The sequence below is a fragment of the Theobroma cacao genome, chromosome 1 (assembly GCF_053813885.1).
Source record: "Theobroma cacao isolate CCN51 chromosome 1, ASM5381388v1, whole genome shotgun sequence".
Taxonomy (NCBI): domain Eukaryota; kingdom Viridiplantae; phylum Streptophyta; class Magnoliopsida; order Malvales; family Malvaceae; genus Theobroma; species Theobroma cacao.
In genome coordinates, this window is record NC_142639.1 from 34,723,016 (window position 1) to 34,748,225 (window position 25,210).

Genomic DNA, 25,210 nt, shown 5'->3' on the forward strand with positions numbered 1-25,210 from the left:
CCATCCAGCCGAGTGTATTGACCAGATTTCATTTGTTTTTGTGGAGTTAAGGTCTATTAAAACTTTTGATTATTTTAAGAAGCATTTTGATTCTTTAGCAGGTCATGCAATGAAATCTTGATTTCTTGATAACGATGTTGGTGACAGAAGTTCAACAGGAATGAACTCGGGCCGCACCGATCTCACCCCAATTCTCTCATCACATCACAGTTTAGGCTTGAAGATGGAGTAGATATGTCGGCATTGCACACTCCAATGACCGCTTGGAGGAAGAGGGAAACGAAAAAAGGGCAAATAATGTAAGAGGAGATAGTCAAGATATCGTCCATATTCAATATGGCAAGGTAGGTGAAACCGCCCCAGCAAGATAGCGACCTGTTGGAAATTTATCTAAGCTGAAGACCCTTTCAAGAGCTCATCCTCATGAACCGTTCATTCACTTTTAAATTGGAAAAAGGGACAAAAAGAAGAGAAGACAGGCCTGTGAAAATAACGTGCAGAAATGTATGATATAAAAACTTGGAATAAGCTTACAAGGAGGCCAGATAGAGGGAGCATGGCTCACAATTGATGAAACTGGAGGTAGGCCCTCGTGATTTGATGGGCAACATCAAATTCAGGGTTGGGGAAGGCTAGAGAAATGGAAAAGGGGGGCAACAAAGACAGTGACAAGATCTCCTTGCCTATAAGGTCAATGAAGGTAGATGAGGCCCAAAGAATTGGGTGAAGCCACTCTTCCTTGTTTTTTAACCCTGGAGTGAAAAGCTTCACATCAAATATGAAACATGCCAATTTTTTTCTTTTTCCTTCGAGGGTATCATACTTGTACGAAAAACCTTTGCATTATTTTCGTAACTTCGACTGAAAACGTCTCCAATTTTTTTTTTTTTTTTTGCCTCTTCTTTGCTCGCTTGTTCTGGCACTCTAGACATCTGACCCTTGTATTCTCAATGTGGATGCATCAGAAATTGAAGTAATATTATTTAATTTAAATGGTATTCAAGAGGAAGTGGCATTAATATTACTGGACGGTTCACTGCCCTTAGCTTATGTTAATGTTTCTACTTTCTAAGAAGGGGGCCCCGCCATAAATCGCACGGACTGGGCTCCCATACCAATACTCTTGTGCCGTTTGATGACTACATTTTTCTCATTCATGGACGATGCTATAATATCGAAACTAAGCAAGTAAAATGAATAATAAAACTAAAATGATATATATATATTTATAAAACTATTTCAATTTACGTTTGTAACAATCTAAACTGCTGGTAGTATTAACTCTAGGTATCAAGATGTATGAAATGCTCGGCGGAAAATCAAAGACAGTGAGTCTACATCAGAAGCTAACATCATCACCCAGTATTCAAGTACATGGAAAATAAAAAGAAAGGAAGGATGCTTTGGAGATACGATTTCTTTCGGCAGATAGTAAAAAGAAAATGACAAGAAGAAAAGCTCAACCCTTTAAAGATGTAAAAGGTCGAGCAAATTGGCCATCGTAATAAAAACGGTTGGTTACGAAAACCGTGTGGCATAAAAGAGAGGTGGTTTAAGAGACTTTGGCCATTTCTTAAAAGCTAAAGAAACGGAAAAGAAGAAGAAGAAGAAGAAGAAGATGATGATGACGATGAAAAGATCCAAGTCTCTCTACAAGAGAAGATACTTTGCCCAAAGTACAAAATTAAAAATCATCCCTTTGACTGCCTCGTTACTATTTAATTTGAACAATGGCAATTTTCTTTTCCTTTCTGGGGACGATTGCTTTCGATTACAAACAGGATTAAAATTAAAAGGGTTTCCATTTGCAGGACAATCGTGTCTAATGGTGTGGTTAAACAAATGTTTTCGTATTGCTTTAATGATTGTGATTGCAGCCTCATGTGACTGGTCGGTTTGAAAATTTATGGTTGAAAGGGCTGCTCCAAGTTACTAGCCTTGTGTCCTGTTAAAAAAGAAATGGTTTCTTCTTTAAAGAATTGATGAGATTCTGGCTTGTTTTGCCATAATATAAATCCAATCAATTAAATCATTAGTTTGTAACAAATGCTGGACCTTTAAAATCCAAAAATTTTTCCAATAATCTGACAGAAACAGCACCAAATTCCACTGGGCAACCCTGGCAAAGGATGAGGTAGAAAGGCATGCGAGAAAGATATGGGGGAACCATAAATCCCAACATGTATGTCATTGTTAAATCCAGATCCATGGAGTCCTAGTAGATCTCATTCTCATAAAATGGGTGCCTCTCACTTGGGTAAAGAAAAACAAAACATGAAAGATCTTAAAAGTTGCAAGAGATTCCTTCTCTTACCCTTTAGAATTTTAGATGAGCAAGCATTTACCAATAGGGCCCATTGCTCTTTAATTTTCGATACACCTCTTTCCCTGTTACATCAACTGTACTATTGTGGGGATATATGCCATGGAGAGCTTGCACAGTTGCACCTGTCATATTTATGATTTTAAGTTTCTACAGTTACTGGGAGTGTCTAACTCATTTTTGCTCTTTGTAGACACTTTAACCAACTATTACCCAAATATTGTCCTTTCCCTGTTTCCTTCTTAATTTATTAACCCTTTAATATTTAGGTATTCCCATATATCATAGTACACCACGTAACTACAATTTGATTTACAGTTTTAAAAAGAAAAAAAAACCCAAATTTAGGCATTGTTTGTAACTATCTATTGATTGAAAATTTATAATACTATTTCGTTTTTCTTTTTTTATCAGGATTAACTTGTATGTAGGCCTCTAGGCTTTTCTATTCAAAGTTGATAAAGGAACCTCATTGGACCGGCCAGTGTCCAGAAACTCCAATAGCTTTCAGTAAGCTATTTTTATGTCTGCTTTGAACATTATTGTTCCCAAAGCTTGGTGTTTATTAGTTTCTGAGGGTCTTCAAAAGGACAAATCTGCACAAATGGATGATAGTCGCTGCTTTGGTTAGATGGCAATCATGAATAAAATGAAAAGCTGATTACACTATCTGGCTCCTATCCAGCAATGCTAATTGGGTGCCACGTCGAGAGAGCCATGACTTGGACAAATTTTCGACAACTTATAATTGGGACCAAATGGCTACAACAATGCGCTGGTGGAAGCTTCACTATGTAGCTTAGATTAGTGGATTTGAATGGTGTTTGTTAGGGATTCCCCATTTGGGAAGAAGCAAGGGGGTAGGGTTCCTTTGGATTGTTTTGCCGTCAACATCATTACTTTAATATATACTGCCTCACTAGTTTAACACATAAAGTTAACACACCCAGTGACTGTTAAGAGCCCTTGAAAAATGGAAAATTAAGGCTTTGCTTAAGGAACCGGACACAGTCTCCCACATGTAGCATGTGTTTTAAGATTAGTCAATTAAAGAAATCATGCTCGCCGAAGCTTAAACCAAGAAGTTTTACTCTGTTTAATCCTTGGCATTCTAAACTAGTAGTACTAGTACAACAGTGTTAATACATAGATACACAGGACCCTAGGAGATCGCGTGTCATCGGGCAAGTTGAATTAGGTCTTAGGGACCCTTTAATGGCCTGACAAGATCCTATTCTCAATTAAACCAAAAAGTTTATAGGGAGCTCTTTCCAAGCACCCAAAATTCCCATTAATCTATGCTAGAAACATTGAGTTTATACTTTCATGGCACATGAAAATTACCAAGTAGCTAAAAAATTAGCACCAAACTGCTTTGTTTCTCATGGACACAAGTCTAGATTGAGTCAAAAGAGCCCCCAAATTGGATAGCAGGCTTAACCCATTGACTACTAAAAAGCAACAACGATGAAGGTTTTGAGGAGATTCAATGCTTCTAAAGTTATAAACACCCAACATTTTGCACACATTGGAGATGCAGCCTTCCTTGGCACAAAAATTCCCTCTATCAAACCCCCTATACTATACTATACTATACTATACTATACACCTATGATGGGTAGATACAGAGATGTCTGAAAGCCCAAAAACCCACGCTTCAGCAACAGTCTTGACTCTCACAAAAGCCTCCCTCTTTCAACGTCCCATATGCTCCATATTTCCCAAGTATAATTGATAACTCAAATTTTACTTAATGTGGAGTAATACGTTGGTCAAATTAGTATATTCGGATTAAGTGTTGAAATAAAATTTTGATTTTAAGACATTGTAAGCCAACGTATATAGCATTTTTCTGGTATCTTCTTTAACAAACAGATTATTCAAATAGGAGAAGTCAGGGAAGCAGAGTCTCCATGCTTACATAGTGCACTTTCTTATCTATTTATTGCTTCTTTAACCTCTTTTTTTGCCCTTAGGGGAGACCAAATGGAGGACTGGTTACAGCTTTTGGGAGATTAGATTAAGCTTAAGCCTAACTTTGCTGACCGTGGGCAGGGACAAACAGTTTACATGGAAAGAGAGAAAGAGAGGGTAAACAAATAGTGCTAACCACAAATCGTTAAAATGAACTGATTAAAATAAAAATTAAGAGACCCGGGCAGGGGTTGGATGTGGGTGGGTGGGTGGCTGATACCTCCATTGCTCATTTGCCCTCAATCTTTGTTTTGTTTTTGGGTAGGCCTTGGATTTTGGGGTAAAAAAGGCTCCATTAAATAGAAGAGAAAGAGAGAGAGAGAGAGAGGGAAGAGAGGAACCCAAGCTCTCTTGCACTTTATTCTCTTCAAATTCGATACTTTGCCCTGTACCCTGAACGAGGTTTTTGTTTCAATAGAGAGCCAACTCAAAGGAAAAAAAAAACAGTCTTTCTCTTTCTTTCTTTCTCTCTTTTATGTGTCCTACATTGTCTTGTTCTAACCTCAGAATCTCTTAGTCTTACTTCCACGCTTCAGTTGTTGTCCCTCTCTGTTCGTTTCCGTTTCAATTCTCCTTCAGTTTTTCTTTTCTGTTTCTGTTCTTTTTCTCTTCCTTTCTTTTTCCTCTGTTTCTCTCCTAGACTTCCAGCAGAAAAGAGTTATAAGTGAAAGACCAAATAAGAAAACGAAATGCCCAACTGGGTATTTTTGGTTTTCACTTTGTTAAAAATAAAATAGTAATGCAGATTAAAAACTGGAACTTCCTTTGTTCCCTCGCCTATTTTCTCTTCATTACCTGAGGGAACAGAGGACTACCCAACTCTTCCGCCTCTGCTATCAGCTATCATTCAAAATTACCCCACTTTTCTCCCATTATTTTCCGCACAGAACTCGAACTTCCTCTCCCTGAAAAGCCGTGTTTTCAAGATTGTTTCTTGTATTTTTCTATTTGTCTTTATTTACATTTTATCAAAGGCAAAAACATCTTAGAATATCAAGTGATAGTTGAGCCAAAAGAAGCAACTTCACAAAATCATAATTATCGCTTTCAAATCTGGATAGGCTATATGAAAACTGTGAAACAATGAGAGATGGGAACTCCAAGAAGAGCAAGGTTATTTCTGAGACAAGCCAGAAAAGCTCATTTGATTCTTGTGTCATTCTATGTAAAATATGAAATTGCTGATTATGTTAATTGTATTTTCCCGATGAAGCTTTCATGGCCCAAGACGTTGGTCAAGAAGTGGTTCAATATCAAGAGCAAAGCTGACGACTTTCATGCTGATGATGTTGATTATCAAGGTGATTTGATTGGTTTTTAAATCATTTAATTCTGTTTTCTTGCATGAATTTTGTTCTTGGATTTGGAATCTTTAACCTTTATATACCAAGAACAACGAAAGGATATTTTTTTTGAAAGTGAAAACTGTCTTGATTTTAGATTCTTCTGGACCCTGGACACTTGCATTATTCTACTTCTATGTTTTTACTCTTTGTTTTATACAAAAATGTGTTTTGGTTTTTAATTTTTGTGAGGAGTTTGATACTTGCCATTCGCAGCTCAAGATCTGGTCTTTGTTTTCTTCCTCTTTCTGAAATCCATATTGTTTGTTTTTTATGGTGTTTGAATATGTGAAATTGATGCACTGCTGATAGAGAGGAGAGAGAGCATCAGCTTTAACAACTTTATGGTTTTTCTTTTTCAGGTGTTGATGAAGATTGGAGGCACAACTTCTCAGAGAGGGAGGCATGCACTATCAAGAAAAGTAAAACAGGTTCGGAATCAGACACCACCATAGTGATTGCTTTGGACCACATCTCTCTCTTATCTCACCTCTCCAGAATTTTAATTAAACCAATATTAAAGTTTTAATATTGCCTCAATCTGTTCTATTTTCTTCTCCACAAACTTCTAACTTGTTACTTGGATGCTAGAGAGATTGAGCAAGAGGTATTCTGATCGAGTTCGACGAAGCAAGATTGACCTTGATGGTTCGCAAGTTACAGATGTGCATAGTTATAGGTATGTGTTGCCTTCTTAATTGCTTTCTGGTGTTGAGTTGTGAATAGGATTTGGTTTTCAGTGCGTTTTTTGTTTCCATATGGGCGCAGGATTTTTGTAGCTACTTGGAATGTGGCCGGAAAATCTCCTCCTAGTTATTTGAATCTTGAAGATTGGCTTCATACCTCTCCTCCAGCTGACATTTATGTACTTGGGTATGCCAAACTAATTCAGATTTCTTCTACATCTGAAATCTTTTAAACAATAAAATTTTATGATATTGACAGAAGCTTCTTGGATCCCTTTGGCATTTTAGGTTTCAAGAAATTGTTCCTTTAAATGCTGGTAATGTTTTGGGCACTGAAGACAATGGACCGGCCAGGAAATGGCTAGCTCTCATTAGGAAGACTTTGAATAGTCTTCCTGGCACCAGTGGTGGTTGCCTCACACCTTCACCAATCCCTGATCCGCTTGTAGAACTGGATGCAGACTTTGAAGGATCAACAAGGCAGAAAGCTTCATCTTTCTTTCACCGCCGATCATTTCAATCCTTGAGTCGGAGCATGAGAATGGATAATGACATGGTAATGCCACAACCCCGGCTTGATCGCCGCTTCAGTGTCTGTGATCGTGTTATCTTTGGGCATAGACCAAGTGATTATGACCCTAATTTCAGATGGGGTTCCTCTGATGACGAGACTGGACCTGGGGATTCACCAGGTAACACTCAGTATTCGCAATATTCTCCAATGTCCTATGGTGGATCTTTTGCCATGGAGGAAAGCAATAGACAAATGGGGCATTCAAGGTACTGTTTGGTTGCCAGCAAGCAAATGGTTGGGATATTTCTAACAGTATGGGTGAAGAGTGATCTTAGAGATGATGTTCGCAATATGAAAGTATCTTGTGTTGGCAGAGGATTGATGGGTTATCTTGGAAACAAGGTACATTTTTGCTTATGAAACTTTCTCTGATTTGAGAGTTGAACTAGCAGTGAGGTGTCATACTCATTTCTTGGGTTTTCCAGGGTTCCATTTCAATTAGCATGTCTTTGCATCAAACAAGCTTTTGCTTCGTCTGTAGTCATTTAACCTCTGGGCAAAAGGAGGGTGATGAGCTGCGAAGAAACTCTGATGTTATGGAGATCCTCAGAAAAACAAGGTTTCCCAGGGTTCATGGTATGGGAGATGAGAATTCTCCCCAAACGATTCTAGAGCATGAGTAAGCATTCATATGTCAAATTTTGACTCCGTTAATGCTTGTCAGATTAAGATACCACATTAATTTCCCAGAAATTCCTGCCTTGTTAGAATTTTAGTCTTAGCCTTTGGCATAAAATTCTAAGTTTTGAATATCTTGGCACAGTCGTATTATTTGGCTTGGGGATTTGAATTATCGGATTGCTCTGTCATATCGTTCTGCAAAGGCTCTGGTTGAGATGCGCAATTGGAAGGCACTTTTAGAGAATGACCAGGCATGTTCTTATCCTTTCTTAATTGATTCTATATATTTATTTTGATGTTCATTTTTCAAGGAGCTCTGTGCTTCTCTTAAGTCCTATGAGAACTGCTCAATCTGAAAGATTGATGGTTTCCAGCTTTGCATAGAGCAGAGGCGAGGCCGTGTTTTTGAGGGATGGAGTGAAGGAAAGATTTATTTCCCTCCTACATACAAGTATTCGAATAATTCAGACAGATATGCTGGGGAGGATAGGCACCCAAAGGAGAAGCGAAGAACTCCTGCATGGTAATCTCCCTATTTACCTAGTATTTTTTTTTAAGTAATTGGGAAAATTAGAATTATGGAATTTATGTCTATGAGAAGAAAGTGTCACATGATTTTGCTTTTATAAAAAACTATTGATTTGGTAATACAAGCAAGTAAGCGAGCTCAAATTTGTGAAGGTGTGATCGTATACTATGGTATGGAAGAGGCCTCCATCAGTTATCTTATGTTCGCGGGGAGTCAAAGTTCTCAGATCATAGGCCTGTTTATAGTATATTTGCAGCAGAGGTCGAGTCTATTAACCGTGGTCGAATCAGGAAAAGCATGAGTTGTTCCAGTGCCAGGATTGAGGTTGAAGAGCTGTTGCCACACTCACATGGATATACTGAACTCAGTTTCTTTTGAGAGAATCTGTGAACAATTCATATTTTGTGCTACACTTGAGGAAAATAAAACAGGATTAAGTACACTGATGTATAAGGTAATTTGTCTATACAAGAGAATTAAACACTAAATCCTTTTGCTGTTGCTAATTTATTCCTGCGAACCTTACAATTAAAGCTAGTTCCCTTGGCTTGTTAACAGGATATCTTATACATAGAAGGTTTCATGAATAAAGTGCAATTTCCTCAGGAATTCCAACCCTGCTTTCTCTCCACAATCTGTCAGGTAATTTTACTCATTTCATGTATGCCCAAAATGGAAATAAAGAGAAAAGTTAACTCGGTCCTAATTTGTCTTGTTAGTAGGAAGAATAGTAGGAGTATATGTATTATTAATGTCATGATGTAGACTTCTTTGGTGGATTTTTTGTAATGTACCTATACCTTTCAACTGTTCTTCCTACCATGTATTGATATCTCGACCTTTTTTGCTTAAAAAAAAGGTTTTCTAGTCAAGTCTTACCCTCCCTGTAGAGAATGGAAGGTGTACTTGGAATAATTTCTGAAAGTGTTGCTGTAAATCACGTCTTCTTTCCCTGTTAAAGTATTTTTTTAACTTGAGAAAATCTCTTGCTCGTTCTTATTCTTATCTGTTGATTGGTCCCCATTATACAGATGGGCACTGCCCCATGGAAACCGCATTGTGGAGGCGATAAAGACATTCTGTTGCCTACAGTCCAAAAGAAAGGTTGGTCCTCCACTTTCTTCCTTTTGATAGTTTGGCTGTAATTTCCTATCCTAAATTCATTTATCTAATTCTCTACATGACTTTTTCCCTGTTGCACCAGGTACAAATTGTACATTGTCAACAATTCCTAACTCCACAATTTTGCGGCATACTATTGCCTCACCCCAAATTCCTAACTGCCATATTGAAAAATCCAGCTTCAACAAGGCATCCATGATCTTAACAATTATTTGCAGGACAAGTTGATAGTTTGTTCATGTCTGAATTCGACAACATTTTTTAGAAATTTACAGGACAATAATGGATTGCTTCACCAGCTCTCTCCACATGAGATTTTTTGCCTCAATCAGAATCCCTTTTGTAAAATAGGGCAGGAAGATTATTTGTTGTTCTTTTCTCTTCTTTTTTTATTGAAAGAAAAAACCAAGGAGAGAGATAATGGAATCAATTGTCATTTCCTTTTGTACTAGTCTTGGAAGATAAAAGCCTGGAGATGTGATGGATACTCATTACTAGTGGATAAAAGAGAAGAAGTTTTGATTTATGTGAACCTTGCTTTTTCTGTTGCTGCTAATCATTTTACTGATAAAGAGAAACTGCCTAGCTTGGTTTATTATCTCTACCGTTATCTTATTTACTTCTCTGAAAGCAAAAGAAAAGGAAAGAAAGTAGTGACTAATGGAGGACGGGTTAACTGTTTTAATGAATTTATTTATTCTAATTCTTGAGAGCATGCCTTTTCCAAAAGGCAATCATCTAGTGATATCTGTTTGGAAGACATTGAATCCCAATAAAGCCTGAAACCTACTTCCTTCAAGAAAAATACAAAAAAAAAAAAAAAAAGAAGGGAAAGTTCTTGCTTCAGCTATTGTCAAACAAAAAGGTGAAGCATCATCAGCAAGCATTGAAGCCTTGCTCAACTGTCAATGCAAATTTTAGTTAGGAGCAAAGTTGAAGCAATGTGCTGCTGCATGCTCTGCCATGGGTAGCTCTACTTGCTTACTGCCAATTATTTTTCTGCAGGGTTGGGTGTGACTTATGGACCAACCAACCCTTTGGGAACCGTCAGAAGCAACAAATTTATGAAACTAAAGGTGTAATAATTCCTTTCCCCTATGCAGTTTATGCATTTAGCTTTTTTAAGCTATGTCGTATTTATGTTTTCCTTTCCTGTTAGTGATGGTTGCACCACTGTAAGGAAAAGACATCAATGTCCAACTCTCGTCCCTCCTACTACCAATCACAAGTCATAACTGGTTAAAGATTTTATCTCATCAACTGAATTCGATTAAGTAATCACATTTTACATTCTCTCTTCTTTATTGAAACTAGTTTACATGAACAAAGAGGAGAGGTAATGAATAGAACATTCTTTTCCCTAAAAAGAAGCAAGATTCATCATCAAGAGCTGCATTTTCTACTTAGTAAAAATTTTAGTATTACTGTTGCAGTTTCTAGCGTGCCCATAGAAATTCGATTTGACTACTCTTATTTCTTTTCATCGTCCCCAATTTTACTGCGGCCAAAATCGGCTGCATTGTTGTTTGTGTATAAATAAATAAACACAACGAATCGCACTGTGAAATTTTGCCATTGATGGCAGAGTATGAGATACCCTTAAGACTGCGGGACTGCAACAAATCAACAGCATATGTTACATCAAAAGGTTAGAAAACGGAGAGGAATTTTTAACCAAAGCCAGTTAAAAAAGTTTAAAACAAAAAGAAAAAAAAAAAAAACCGAACTGAAAACAACGCGCGCGCAAGGCAACGGCATTTGTCCCGAAGATATGTCACTCTCTCGCTGGTTTTCTGAGCCCACAGTGCCTTATCTGTTCTAGTTTTTAGTAACCTCAATGAGTGCGCGTGGATTCCACTCTAGAAGCTGGCTTTGGTCGTGTTCCAGTCGCGTTATGCAATGGAGCGTGAGGAAATACGGGAGAGTTCTGTTTTCTGTACGGACAGAAAACAGTAAAAGGTTTGTTTTTTGATTTCATTTCATGGGATGGGACCAATTAAAGTGGGTTATAATGAGAAAAACGCTTTACCCCATGCCTAACAAAGTTCTGCCACGTGCCATCTTCATGAAGAGTTTCTCTCCAATGCGTCGCATTTATGTATAAATGCAAATCAAAGCCATTGATACATCCGTACCAATTCCGAAAGAAAGAAGGAAGTTACGAAATAGGTGGATTTCCAATATGCATGTTAGTGAGGCATGCTTCAAGCACTTTTTATTACATTGAAAACTAAATAGATAATTTGTTGTGATAATGTAAGGATTTTCATCATTTCTCAACATTTCATGTTGGGATGTCATCGTATAGGAGTATTCCGTTTTTTTTAGTATTATAACACCAACTCGATTATTTGATAAGGTAGTTGAATTTTATAAATATTTGATTAAATTTTATAATTACTATTCATATCGAAATATTTTAAACACTATTCGTTAAATATTTGTAACAGTTAAATACTCAATTACAATAAATTTAAAATTAAATTTTATGTATATTATTGATAAAAATTAAATAAATTAATTAAATTTAGTTCATAAAAAAATTAAACTTTAAAATTATACTCATAATAATTAATGAAGTTTAGTAAGTGTTACACTAATTATAAAAAATTAATATATATAATAAAATTTAATATTAAAAATCACTATTTATAATTGAGTTGATATAGTGGGTAGCCTAAGGCCACTATTTGAACTTTATTCAAATTTGTGATAGATAATAATTTTACTACTCGAATCTTATCTAAATTCGATTATAAGGTATTTTAATCTTATTTAATCTGATTGATTAATAGAGTACTTGATTATATGGCACCTATTGAAGTCCCTAATTTGAAGCTGAAATATTTTTTTTATTTTCCATTCTTTTGGTTTTCATAAGGTTTCTAATATGAGTATCATCCTTTGCTAGTCCTTGATTATGGTATTCCACTTGAGTGCTGTCCACGTTGTATAAGGTTAGCTCACAAAAGCGGTATAAATAGCATCAATCACAAGGAAATAATGTGGATGGCACGATATTGGCGAAATTTGGTAAGTGAAGCAATGGCTTAAGAAAGTGCATGCAACTATAGCTACAACGCCTTTCAACTTGATGGGACTCGTCGTCACTCTTAAAAGTTGTTCAAAACTTTGCAAGATCTGTAATCAGTTGGACTTCAACGGATTTGCAATAAAGATAATAATAAATAAAAAAATTGATGGCCGACGCCTGATGGCCTTAAATATGCTTGCTAGGCCGATTAGGAAACAGGAATAGTCTAAACGAAGACTTCCCTCCACAAATAATTTACAAGGTTGATAAGGAGGACCCATTTTGGATTGGGTGTAAAAGAAAAACATGGAGGGGGCCCTAGCTTTGAGTAGAAAAATTTTAGGAAAAAGCCTTTTCTTGTCCAGAATCTTAGGATTTAGATTTTCAGACCAGGATTGTGATCTTATATATATATATACAATGGATTAGTTGTACCATTGGTTGCTTTCAAATGGGGAATTCCAGCTTGCACTTGGGTGATATATATATATATAAAGGCATAAGTGTTGAATCATATGAAATCGACAACATTTAGGAGTCATCACTGTCAAACTGTGATTCAAACACTCCTAAATTGGAAATTATTGAAAAGGAAAAAAAAAAAAAACACAAGAAATCTGATTTGGATGCACAAATCCATGGGAATAGTAGGTTAAGGGGGTTTGTTGTGTGAGTGCAGGCACAAGCAATGCAATGGCGGGGGCTTCTTTTTCTGTGTGATCCAATGACTAAGATTTAAAACGACAAATATTTAGACATTTACAGGTTGAAAGAGAATCCATAAAGCCTTCGGTCCAGACAGACATGACATGTGGCAAGCATGGGACCCCGGAATTCTCCCATGCCGTGCTTAACCTTCCTTTTTCTTATTTTAGTATGGTTTGGTCCTTCATTTCCAGCAAGAAAATGTGTCACTACTAGGTTATGTTTTGATTTGAATGACTTTTAATATGTATTAGTATGTATATATTTCTTGTCACTTTTTTATTATTATTTTCAACGGGAGAAGTTTCCTCTTTGGTACTCACTATCACCGACCAGACTTGACTACTTTGCTCCCCTCTATTTTGGTCCAAAGGAACATGGTTCTTCGGAGCACAAAGCTCAGAAGATAGTCCAAGGAAAGGATATATACTGGTATATGTTACAAATGGAAATAATCATTTTAATTAATTCCATGTCAAACCTAAAATTTGTTTTCATACCACCCGGATTTTATGATCATGAATTCACGATTACTTCATATTCTGTTTCTACCCTGATCGGGGTTTAACAAGTTTTGTGGGTCTTAATTAGCCGTATAATGACAATGAGATTCGTTTGATACCGACATTTTCAAGGAATTAAGTTAATTTCAATGCTCTGTTACTACCTTTTGATTATGGTTTTTGCTTGTGTTTGGATGCTAATATACAACTTTTTTGTAGCCTAACCAATGAGCGATTTCATTAGATCTGAAATCGCGTTTCGTGCAAGCTGGTTCCACCTGTTTCATAGGAGGAAACATTGAACCATTTATATATTGTGTTACATTTAAAATTGGTTGCCGCTAGAGTTGATAAGATAAGTTGATGTAAAGTATTGAATAACTAAGAACCAGATTTGGTGGAAATTGGCTGCTAGTTTTCTCATAACGAAATCAATGTTATTTCATGGCTTACATTTTTTTAATTATTTTTGTTGTTGGTGTATTTTTAAAATAAAAGAGTTATTTCTTTATATAAAAAATTATTTTAATTAAAAAGTTATGTCACAAAATGTGATTATTGGACTGTAGGTGGCCTTATCATGTAAATAGTTATATCTTTTAGTAAAGTAACATGTTGCAAAAATATCTCTAAATTCAAAAGTTATGAAACAAGTAGAAAAACAACCCAATTCAAAAGTTTGGATATGAAAAGTAATTTTTTCATATTAGAGTTTAAATATTATATTTTATGAAATGAATAATTATCCTTTCATAAGATGATTATTAAAATAATATCTTTCATTCAAAGATCGTATATTGTAAAATGTAAAAATATCTTTAAAACAAAAAAGTGTCTTAGGTTGTGCTCTTGACAAGAGACACTTGCAAACTTATATAAAAAACTTACTGCCAACGATTTTGACATACCAAAAACAAATAAAAGAAGAGCAAAAAAATCAAAAAGCAATACAAATTTATATTTTCTACAAATAAATATAAATAAATATAAACATTTGAGTTCTCATTATCTATCAAAGGAATTTAAATTTTTTATAATGTACTTGCTGCAAAAAGTAAACTCTAAGGTTGAACAACTTTATAAATCCTTGTATGTATCCAGTAGTCTACTCTTGTAAAGTGTAAAGATGAATTTAGACGTTCACTTCATTGTATTCCTAAGTTTATTTGAATAATTCTCGTTCTGCATATCAAATGATAGGGATAAAATAAATCTTAAAAATAACATTTATTGAAAAGTTCATATTAAAATCAATTTTATCCATTTTTTAAATGCTATCTAAACCCCATATATACCAACAAGTTTGTTTAAACTTGTCATCTTGATCAAATTAATAAGTAATCTTCACTTTATAATGTTGGATCAAATTGTGTATTGCTAAAGCTTTAGTCCATCAGATTTTACATAGATCAAGTAATGGCAATTCTGCTTTTTCCTCCCCTTTGGTCCAAAATTAAAGCAGATTCATTTAATTAATGAATCTTTAACTTTGGTTAAGGTAGCAGCAAAGAAGGGGACAGAAAATCTGAATGGGGATGGCGGGGGTATGCATGGCACCTTGGTTTCTGTTTAACGAAGCAAACAACCTGCCTTTAAAGAACATACATGTGCAGCAATCCAAGACAAGTGTGATGTGGAGAAGCCAAAAAAAAAAAAAAGAGGCCAGAGAAGAAGGGCTCGTCTTCCCAAAATCAACCTAACACCAAACCTATTTGACCGTTGTCCATGACCTTCTTTACTCATGGCACCGGTAATACTGCAGAGATTTTACATTGGTGGGTCTTCTTTAGTACATAATTTTCTTTTCTCTTGCCTAAAACAGTGAATATATATAGTAGTAGCTGGCATTGGATATTTTTTCGTTGCTTATTCACTTTTATCTCTTGCGCCCATGGAAATGTCCCGTGAATTGGTGATATGCAGGTTGAAGTTCAGGTATCCTGTGCACTTACAAATCACAATCATGGAGAAAGTTTCTAAGTTTGGGAGCATCCCATTCTTGAAAAGCTTGATCAATCTTTCTACTTCAAAACCAATCTATGAAATGATATATATGAGACTGTTTGCCTGCAATGTACACCTAACTTATCTGTCTATTCGTTGAGAAAGAAATATATATCATTAACAAGTAATAATCCATGCTTTCGTTTGGGTAAGAACTAACTTATCCGAATCATCCAAGATTTGATTGCTATATTAATGATAAACATGATTGGAGTAAATTCCCACAATGATTTGATTCAGTGGAAAGGACATTGATTGGTCTAAAGCCAAAGCGGAACTTGTATATTTCTAATATTATTGCCAGCACATAAAACTTTTTCATAAATATGACCAAACTGATAAATTCAATTGCTTCTCAAGCATAAAGAACAAGCTAGAAGAAAAGGTCACTCAAGGCAAATTGAACACTTTAGTATGATTGTCCAAGGTCCTCTCTATGCCAGAATTGTTTTATCTGAAACAGATATCGTAAGTTAAAGATTCCAAGAATCTATTTCCCCGTATATGCCTGAATGTTGCCTTCCGCCTAGTAGCTATCTACGGCACAGCGCAGTAACTGAAAGTCAGTGCCATGGAGAGCTCTTTCTGTGTCAATAGCCTTTAGCAGCTTGGATATACGAGACTACCATCATTTCTTTTTTTCCAACATTAGGGTTACTTCCAATAATGTGCTTTCAATGATTGCCTGTTGCAGCGTTGGATTAGGTGGTATCACTGCTCATTGGTCTGCTAGCTTTCTCATAGTACAGATCGATGGTTTTGGAATACAAATCTTCTATCAATTTTTTTGATAATATAGCCAAAGAACAGACCCAGTTGTTCCAAATTTCCAATGGTTCCTTTCCACTTTACTAAAATATCTGCAATTCTTCAAGCAGCCCTACAAAACACCAAGATTTGGTGCATAAGCACTTCATCATTTTCCTTAATTTATGCTTAAGTGCTTCCCTTTTTCCGATTCATTCACCACTCTGCCTCCCAAAATGAAAACGATGGCTATGTTAAATTAAAAAAAAAAAAAATCTGGACGGTATAGCCAGCTTGAACATGGCTTGGACACAATTGGGCCACTTGGAAAGAGTTTTGACGGCTCCTTAAAACTTATCTCTTGTTAGCCTAATCGTGCTTCCAGTTAACAGACGAAGACTTTGATTAACACTTAGAAATTAAAAGGATAAAATAATCTAACCTTGTTTTTATCTGTTCAGAAGGATTCACATGCAACGCTTGACTCAAGCTGCCTGGTTAGGAGACCAAATCTCGGCAATTATTCTGCAAAGACAAAGAGCACCATTTGCAGATCATTCTCAGCAAATTCTTTTTAAATTTCATTTGGGATAAGAGACCCAGCAAAGTATTTTATTGTTATTAATTTGTCATTTTTTTCTTCTTCTTCTTCTTCTTCTTTTCATTTTTCTTAAAAAATTTTCTCCTATGTCAGTAACTCATAAGTATTCTTTTTTAGGTAAAAATGATAAATTATGCAACATCTTAAGTTTGGCTGGACATGGCCAACCGATGGCACCTCCCAAAGCCTGACAGCTGACACTCTTTGTGGGTACCCACGTTTCAAAACAAGTATTGGTTTTGTATATTTATGCATCTCCAAGGCTCTGACGTCAGCCTCGTAGGGACACAAAGCAAATGCAAAGGCAGAGCACACCTCTGAGTCATCCCGTACCGGTTGCTTACGCAGGCTGTTGAGATCTCTGAGTTGGCAGGGGTTTTCCCCTGACACGTGATGGACACGTGACGTCATGGTTGGGATACTGAGCCCTGCTGAGGGAAGGAGTGGGGAGGAGGGGAATTCTTTTGAGACCGTACGGTTTGGGAATTTACGATATTTGAATGATGCAATTTGAACATTTTTGGCAAGGAAACTAAGAACATGGGCGGATGGTGCATGTGGGGTGTGCATAATAATCATGCTGATGCTGTGCTTGGAAGTCTTGCAGGGCATGTGTGCATGGGAAATTGCCAATTCAGTGAACTGGCTTTCACTATATATATATGCAGAAAATGGGCCAAAATGAGTCCAATGGACGTTTCTTAATTTACCTCTTTGCATTTAATCTCAGTGTAGTTCCATGGTAGGCTACATGAGTCTATATTGGATTAACAAATAGGGCCACCATTTCTAAGACACCAACTTTGTTCAATTTTATTGTAAAAATGTTGCATAATCTATAGGTCGCGAGAATCAATGGCAAAAGCTACATTGAGGATAGAGCATACATAAAGTGATGCAACCTTTATTCACCATTTCGAAAGTAAGTTACCCTTTTGAGATTTCGGGGAGGTGGGAATGTTATTTTTACGTAAAAAGATTGAACCCAAAATGAACTGCATGGGTGGTTTTCTGAGACCTGACAAACTGCCCCTCACGCTTGAAAGCAACACAACACCATGGGACTCAGTCTTTTGTTTGTCCTAGCCTCCTAGGGAGACGCCAATTTGCTCACCCCCTCCATCCCCCAATTGCTCCAATCCCTCCTTTGAGAATTTGAAAAACAACAAAAGTAACAAAAAACACACATTCACCTTTTCAGAAATCCTCTTAATCCATACATCATCTATACCTGACCATGACAAAAGTCTTTAATGTAGCCTGAGTTGCGTGGAGACAAAAGTTTTGGCTCCCTAAGATTACTGAGACAAGTGAAATTCTTGCATGCAGAAAGCAAAAGCTGAAACGCCAAGCCTGTAGCTAAGCAGATCCCCTCTCAGAGAAAAAGAAGGCCGTATCTAGGAAAGATAAGGCATGGTCCTTCAAACAGAATAGAACCGATATGGATGACACTTAAGGAGTGTGAAATTAAGGCTTTTACGTTGAATAAGCGTGCAGTGTACCAAATTAAGCATTGATTAGATTGAGGTGATGTCATATTAATTAAGCAAGATTGTTGCTTGTTAAACACGGTGTCAGTGATCAGTGACAAAGTAATCAGATATCAAACAGGACAACGGAGGAAACACACGACGGTTGGGACTGTGGTTGGGTTTTTCTTTTTTTGTAGTCAACGAGGCCAAAAAACGATCTTCGCTCTGGAACTGACTGCAATGTGAGATCATTGTTGGCGTATACCTGGTGTCGTGCTCGGTTATATATTTATGGGATGTCCACGTGCAGATCTCTATCACTCACGTTACACTTCTTTCTGCCAGTAGTTTGGCCCCTTTTGTGTTTTATTTTTTTGTTTACAGTCAACCCGCCCTTTCCACGATGTCCATAACTCTTGGTTTTAGAAGCATCTAGGAAAAGGGTATCTTCAGAATATGTCATCAGGCAACCGACGGGGCGCCTAGTCTGGGCTAAGGTAATTGCATTGCCTAGCTTGGTGAGAGTGAAGTCAAAGTCATCCATCAAGTACATATGGTATGGAGTTAAAAACTAGCAATACGAGGCTGCCTCGTGGATTATACTCCATGAATTTTTATTTGGGCTTTGAGGTCCATTTCAGACGGTCCTCTGCTTACAATTTACGTCAAACTGAACAAAACATTCTTGGCCCACTAATGTGAGCAAAATGTTTCACCCGAACTCGAGCTCTAAGGGGAGACTTCTCTTTTTTTGCCTCGTTTGCATGGGAGGGAGTAAAGTCAAGAATTTATGACTATATCAATACACACTACTTTTATTTATCTTTGACTTTCACGTATATTAAGAATTTTTTTTTGTGTATTTCATATTATGAATTCAATTTTTTTATGATATTGATATATATACTTATTATTGTCAACAAATAAAAATAAATAAATAAAAATTCATTTGAAATATTCAAAAGGTAATAGTATCAATTGGTCAAAAATTAAAAAAGACTTTATTTTGAGACATCTCAAAATGAAAAGATAGACTGAAAAATGAAAAAGGAAGGTGTTAGATAGTTTGTTAATATTGGACTTATTATAAAAGGTTGTGACTAAAGAATTATAAATAATTTTCTTATTAAAATATAAATTTTGAAAAGTTATTAGATATAACTATTGAATAGTTGTATTATGAAAGGAAACAACTATTTGAAGAGTTATATTATGAAAAGAAACAACTATTTGAAAAGTCATATTATGAAAAAAAAAATAGATCTTTTCATTGAAAGACATATACGTTGGTTTATTATATAAATAATGTTCTTATACTGTTAATTTCACAATTTTGATAAGTGTATTAAGGACTTTATTGTATCTTGAAGGTTGAAAAAATACCTTAAAGAAAGTGACAATTCATTCTTTTAAAAATGAAAAACAAAAAGGTTCTGTAAAATCAAAAAGAAATAAAGTCTAGAAAATTGACTTCAAGAAATCCAAGAAATATAAAAGTGATAAAATGTGTTTAGGGATGTCAACGGGTACCCTATTATAGGGTACCCGCGAGTATTTGACTTGGTTACACCGGGTTAGGGTACTCCATAAACGGTTTCGGATAAGGTTCGGGTAGTGATTTCACTACCCAAATCGAGTTCGGGTACTACCCCTTGGGTACCTGTTATCTGAACCCGATTACTATTTATAAATATTTTATTATTATTTTAATACTTAAATTAAAAAATTAGAATTTTTACCAACTTTACAAGCAATTTTTTTGGTTAAAAACTAACAAATATATGAAAAGGATGGTTACTCTAATTATTAATATGATGACATTAATATATTTAAATTAAAAAAATTATTAGATTGTTAATTATGTTTAAATAATTTGAATATTATATCATATTATAAAGGAATATAATTACTATTATATATATATATATATACTTTTAATATAAATATATTTACTTTCTATTTTGTGTTAACATTACAAAAATTATGACTTATAAAATTATAAATTATAATATATATACCATTATTTATATAAACTTATAATATATGTACTTAAAGAAAGCTTTTGAGATTAGAATAGTTTTGAAACCTAAATGGTTTTTTTTTAATTTCATGAAATTAAGAACAAATCCTTATAATTAATTAAATTAATTCATGAAACCATTATTATTAATTAACTTGTAATGTCTTTTAATATATATAGTTTATATATTTTGTTAATTTATAAGGAATATAATTACTATTTTATATATTAAAATATTTTTTATGCATACGTGTGTGTATATATATGTACTTTAAATATAAATATATTTATTTTTTATTTTGTATTAACAGTGCAAAAATTATAATTCATAAAATTATTAATTACAACATATATACCTTTATTTATATAAACTTATAGCACATAAATCTAAAAGAAAGTTTTGAGATTAGAAAAGTTAATTGGATAATTGGATATCCATGAAAAAGATTTTAATAATTTTTTTATTTAATCGGGTATTTAAACGGATTAGGGTAATTATAGAGTAGTGGGAATGTATTAGGGTTAGTGTCACGACCCGGAACTCCCCATCGAGCCCGTGACAACCGCCGCGAAGCCTCGACAAACATTCTTCACCCCGAATGTCGATCGAAACCTCACAAGGCTCTCGTATCAGCTTTCACACTTCCCCAGTGAGCAATAGTTATCAAATAATCAAAATACAAAGGATTACAAATCATTTCCAAATCATAACATAACATTTTTTTTGGCTCACAGGGGCATTTTCGTCACTTTTGTTAAAAATCTCGAAACTTGCTAAAAATGTAATAGGTAAGTCGAAAATATATATTTAATGATTAAAAAAAATTAAGTATCTAAAACGTTCATTTGAAGTGAAAATTTGACCATTTGAATATAATAAAAATATTCAATAAAATAAACTATTTTCTTGTAAAATAATTTTCATAAAACTATCGGTACATAATTCTTATAACGTAAAAGATAATTATATTCATATATACTATAAAGCAAATAACCAAAACATAAAATTTCTTTCACAGTGACACGTGGGCCCACCTCTATCCAAAATGCATCGAAAGCTGGAAACCTACAGCTTTTACCGATTCGAGTCCAAATGAAGGTCATTGTCAAAGTCAGCTAACTATGGTATTCCCCGAGCTTGAAATGTGAGGAAATGAGGGTGGTGAGATTATAAAATCCCAGTGAGTAAACAGATACCATCTAAACTATCTAAAGTCGAGTAAATGGAGACAATTAAAATAAATCATCATACTGTAATTTCATTACCTTTCAACTCATTTCAACCAAATAAAATCAATCCATAAAAATCGAGTAATCAACTTGGCTTATGAATTTCTTAAAACTTTGGCTCGTGCCAAAACTCATACTCGGTGATACCTTGCGCAGGGCATCTAACCGAGTCCGCCAAGGCTGTTAAAATTTTTATATACACTTAAAATATATTTTTAGTTTGAGAAAATACAGCCGTTCCTTGACGTTGGCTGAGTTCCCCTTCACGTGGTGGTTTGGCGTGAAGTGAACCCTAAGCTTTACCCCAGGAGATACCCTACGCGCCTCTCCGTTCGAGGTAACAATATAATGGAGTTTACCGTGCCCCTCTAATAGGCTGATCCACGGAACCCCCTCTGCAGTAAATAATTAATATATAATCCACCAATCAATAAAATTCATTCTAGCATGACATGGTAATTTATCGCAACCTAGCCTCTCAAGGCTGAATACACAGTATAAATAATTCTAACACCAAAATCAGTTTAGCCATTCATACTCATTTATTATCATAAGCCATTCAATTCAAAACCATAAATTTGCAACACAAGCAGGCAGTCTCCAATTACTCTATTTTCAAAACCAATATTCGATTTTTCAGAAAATTTATAAAATCATTTCATAAAATTACAATTTCTCTTAAAACATAGCAATTTACCATTTAAACCCATTTTTCATAAAATCACACAATTGTATAAAACTACTATAGATAATTAAGACGATAATAAGTTCACTCACAGTTCTAGGAGTCGATGTACTCCTAATCCTAGTCTCCAAGCACAATTTCTGTACTTTTACCAATGTACTTTGCTCACCACCTATCCACAATGTACAATACATAATTCATCACATCAATGCTTGACCATTATAAAATCAATTCAGGCTTGGTATATATGCATGATAGGATATACAACTTATCTGACTACCGCATAAATGCGATGTTGACCTAATTTGGCTTATTATCTCCAATTTAACTCCAAATAAATTCTTCTCACTTTCTATACTCCAATCATAACTAAATTACCTCAATGACTGTGAATGAGATTCAATTTATCAGTCTTGGTAGCAAATTACGAAAATACCCCTAGTGGGTAAAAAATCGTATTTTTACTCCGAAAATTCCCATTATTTTTCTAGGCTCATAATTCATCATTTCTTAACCAATTCTCCTAGAATGAAAATCAAATTTACCCTCACTCAACACATGGTAAATTCGGCCATTAATGATTGTGGGAGAAAATAAGTTCTTTTCTTGTTGTTTTGTTTCTAAATATGCTAAACTAACTTAAAACACTAACATAACTTAAAATCAAATTAATCTAACAAGTTTCTCTCTCCTAACCCATTTTTTCAGAATTGAATTCATCATGAAAACATGTAATTTAATCATGGAAAATAAAGAGAAATGCTTGGGAATAAGAAAACTCAAGCTTAATAGAAAAAATCTCACATTTTTTCACTTAATTTCCTTGAAAATTCACACTTTTTCTTTGATTTTCTCTCTCTAGGGTTTTATTTTTGTTTTCTCTCTCTTCTTGCTGGTTTGGCCGGCCATGGGGTGGAAGATGGGCTGATTTTGTGCCTTTTAAAAAGGAAAATAATAAATTAATAAAGACATGACACGTGGCATCATGTCATTGGCCCGTTTTTAAAACTTTAAAAATTTTAATCCTTTTTATCTCCACCACACAATTAATCAATGGTCAAAATGAGGATAAAGGAAGACCATGTGCTGGAAAAATGTCCTGGTGGTGGAAAATTATAATTTTGCCCCTGGGGTGGTAAAATTACCATTTTACCCTTTTACTCCAAATTATATCGAAATTAAAATTTTTCACTTCTAAACCTCAAATCTTACTCCAATGAGTCAAATTATACTCCAATAAGTCAAATGGGGTCAAAAAAAATCTTTTCTAAAATTCTATTTTGTCCCCAGGTGGTAAATGACCATTTTGCCCCTAAATAGCGAAAATTTCGGTTTGACTCCAATTGATCCTCGAACTCCGGATCACCATATTAAACCATTCTGGGACTTTAAAATTCTTAATTTCATCGTGAATTCTCTATTTGATCTAGTTCGAGGCTTAAATCAACTTTATTATACCTCTAGGTACAATACCGACTTTTGTAAATTTTTCGGAACTTTCCTAGCATGCAAACATACTATCCATCACATGTATGTCATGATAAATAGTTTTTTATAAAGTCGGGCTTGTCATCTTCTCCCCCACTTGGATCAACCATATGATCCTTCTTCTTGACTGATCTCGATATCCGGCTAAATATTAATAATTTAATATTATTTTATTTGTAAAATATTATTTTATTCTAAAAATTTTATCTTGTCTCCTTGGTACCCAAAATACCTTATTATGCCTCACTTGACTTCCAAATCGCCTTTTATCTCACAAATTCTCTTCCGATAAAATTATTATTATTTTATTATTATTTTCTCACTTGCGAAATATTTTATCCTAAACTACTCTTTTCATCTTTTATCACTTCTAAACATTTTAATTGACTTCAATTTGTATTCGATCAACTTTATTTATTACTATATCAAAGTATGGGGTATTTCAGTTAGGGTTAGGGTAGCAATTTTTAAATTATTTGGATAGTTAATAGGGTTAGGATATTTAATTTTTAATAGGGTTAGGGTTCGGGTACCTCGAAATTAATGGGTTCCCTACCCGTTGACATCCCTAAATGTGTTATCATTGTGGAAAGAAAAGACATTTTATCAAGGATTACAAGTTTAGAAATTTTGAAAATCTTGATAACAAGATTGTTGCTTCTGGTTTAAAAATAAGGTAAACCTTGTTGAACGTGATGTCAAAATGCTTGTTGCAATGGTGACTGAAGTGTATATTGGAATGGTTATGAAAGTAAACATGGTTGCTGTACCAAAACATTAAAAATAGTGGTTAGATTCTGGTGCTACTATTCATGTTTGCAATGACAAAAAATAGCTCAAGAGTTGTGAAGAACTCAAGAGACTAGAAGAAATTCTATTGGGGAACCATAATACTGCTAAGGTGCTTGGCAAAGGAACGGTTGAGTTAAAATTTAACTCAGGGCAGAAAATAACTTTAATTAATATATTTCATGCTCCTAAAATTAGAAAAAATCTTATATCTGCACATTTATTGTGCAAGAATGGTTTTAAAATTATGCTAGAATCCGACAAGGTTGTAGTATTAAAAAATACTGTATTTGTCATAAAAGGATATTCCTGTGACGGAATATTTCAACTTAGTATCAATGAAATGAATAATTCTTTTGCTTATACTGTTGAGCATTCTTCTGATTTATGGCATGCTAGACTAGGTCATTTGAATTTTCAATCTTTAAAATTTATGTCAAAGCATGGTTATATTTCATGGCAAAAAGATAATTTTGAAAAATATAAAATTTGTGTTGAGGCAAAAATAACTAAGAAACCATTTCCAAAAGTTGAAAGAAAATCAGAATTATTAGAACTCGTACATTCTGATATTTGTGAACTGAATGGTTTAATAACAAGGGGAGGGAAAAAGTATTTTATAACGTTCATTGATAATTATTTTCACTTCACTTATATTTATTTAATGAAAACAAAAGATGAAGCATTTGACAAATTCAAGGAATTTAAAACTATTATTGAAAATAAAAAAGAAGAGAAGATTAAAATGCTTCGAAGTGAT

The 25,210-nt window shown here is 34.7% G+C and overlaps 1 protein-coding gene across 1 annotated transcript; it reads left to right on the top strand.

The window, feature by feature from the left end:
* Positions 1-4,585: 4,585 nt before the first annotated feature.
* Positions 4,586-9,698, top strand: LOC18613299 (DNAse I-like superfamily protein). The gene is made up of 13 exons (XM_007050472.3): positions 4,586-5,410; positions 5,511-5,598; positions 6,003-6,071; positions 6,232-6,319; positions 6,409-6,513; positions 6,615-7,242; positions 7,326-7,519; positions 7,664-7,772; positions 7,896-8,044; positions 8,203-8,504; positions 8,609-8,692; positions 9,082-9,154; positions 9,255-9,698. Exons 1-10 carry the CDS (start codon positions 5,381-5,383, stop codon positions 8,426-8,428), a joined length of 1,686 nt encoding a protein of 561 aa, XP_007050534.2. The 5' UTR covers positions 4,586-5,380; the 3' UTR covers positions 8,429-8,504; positions 8,609-8,692; positions 9,082-9,154; positions 9,255-9,698.
* Positions 9,699-25,210: the final 15,512 nt, after the last annotated feature.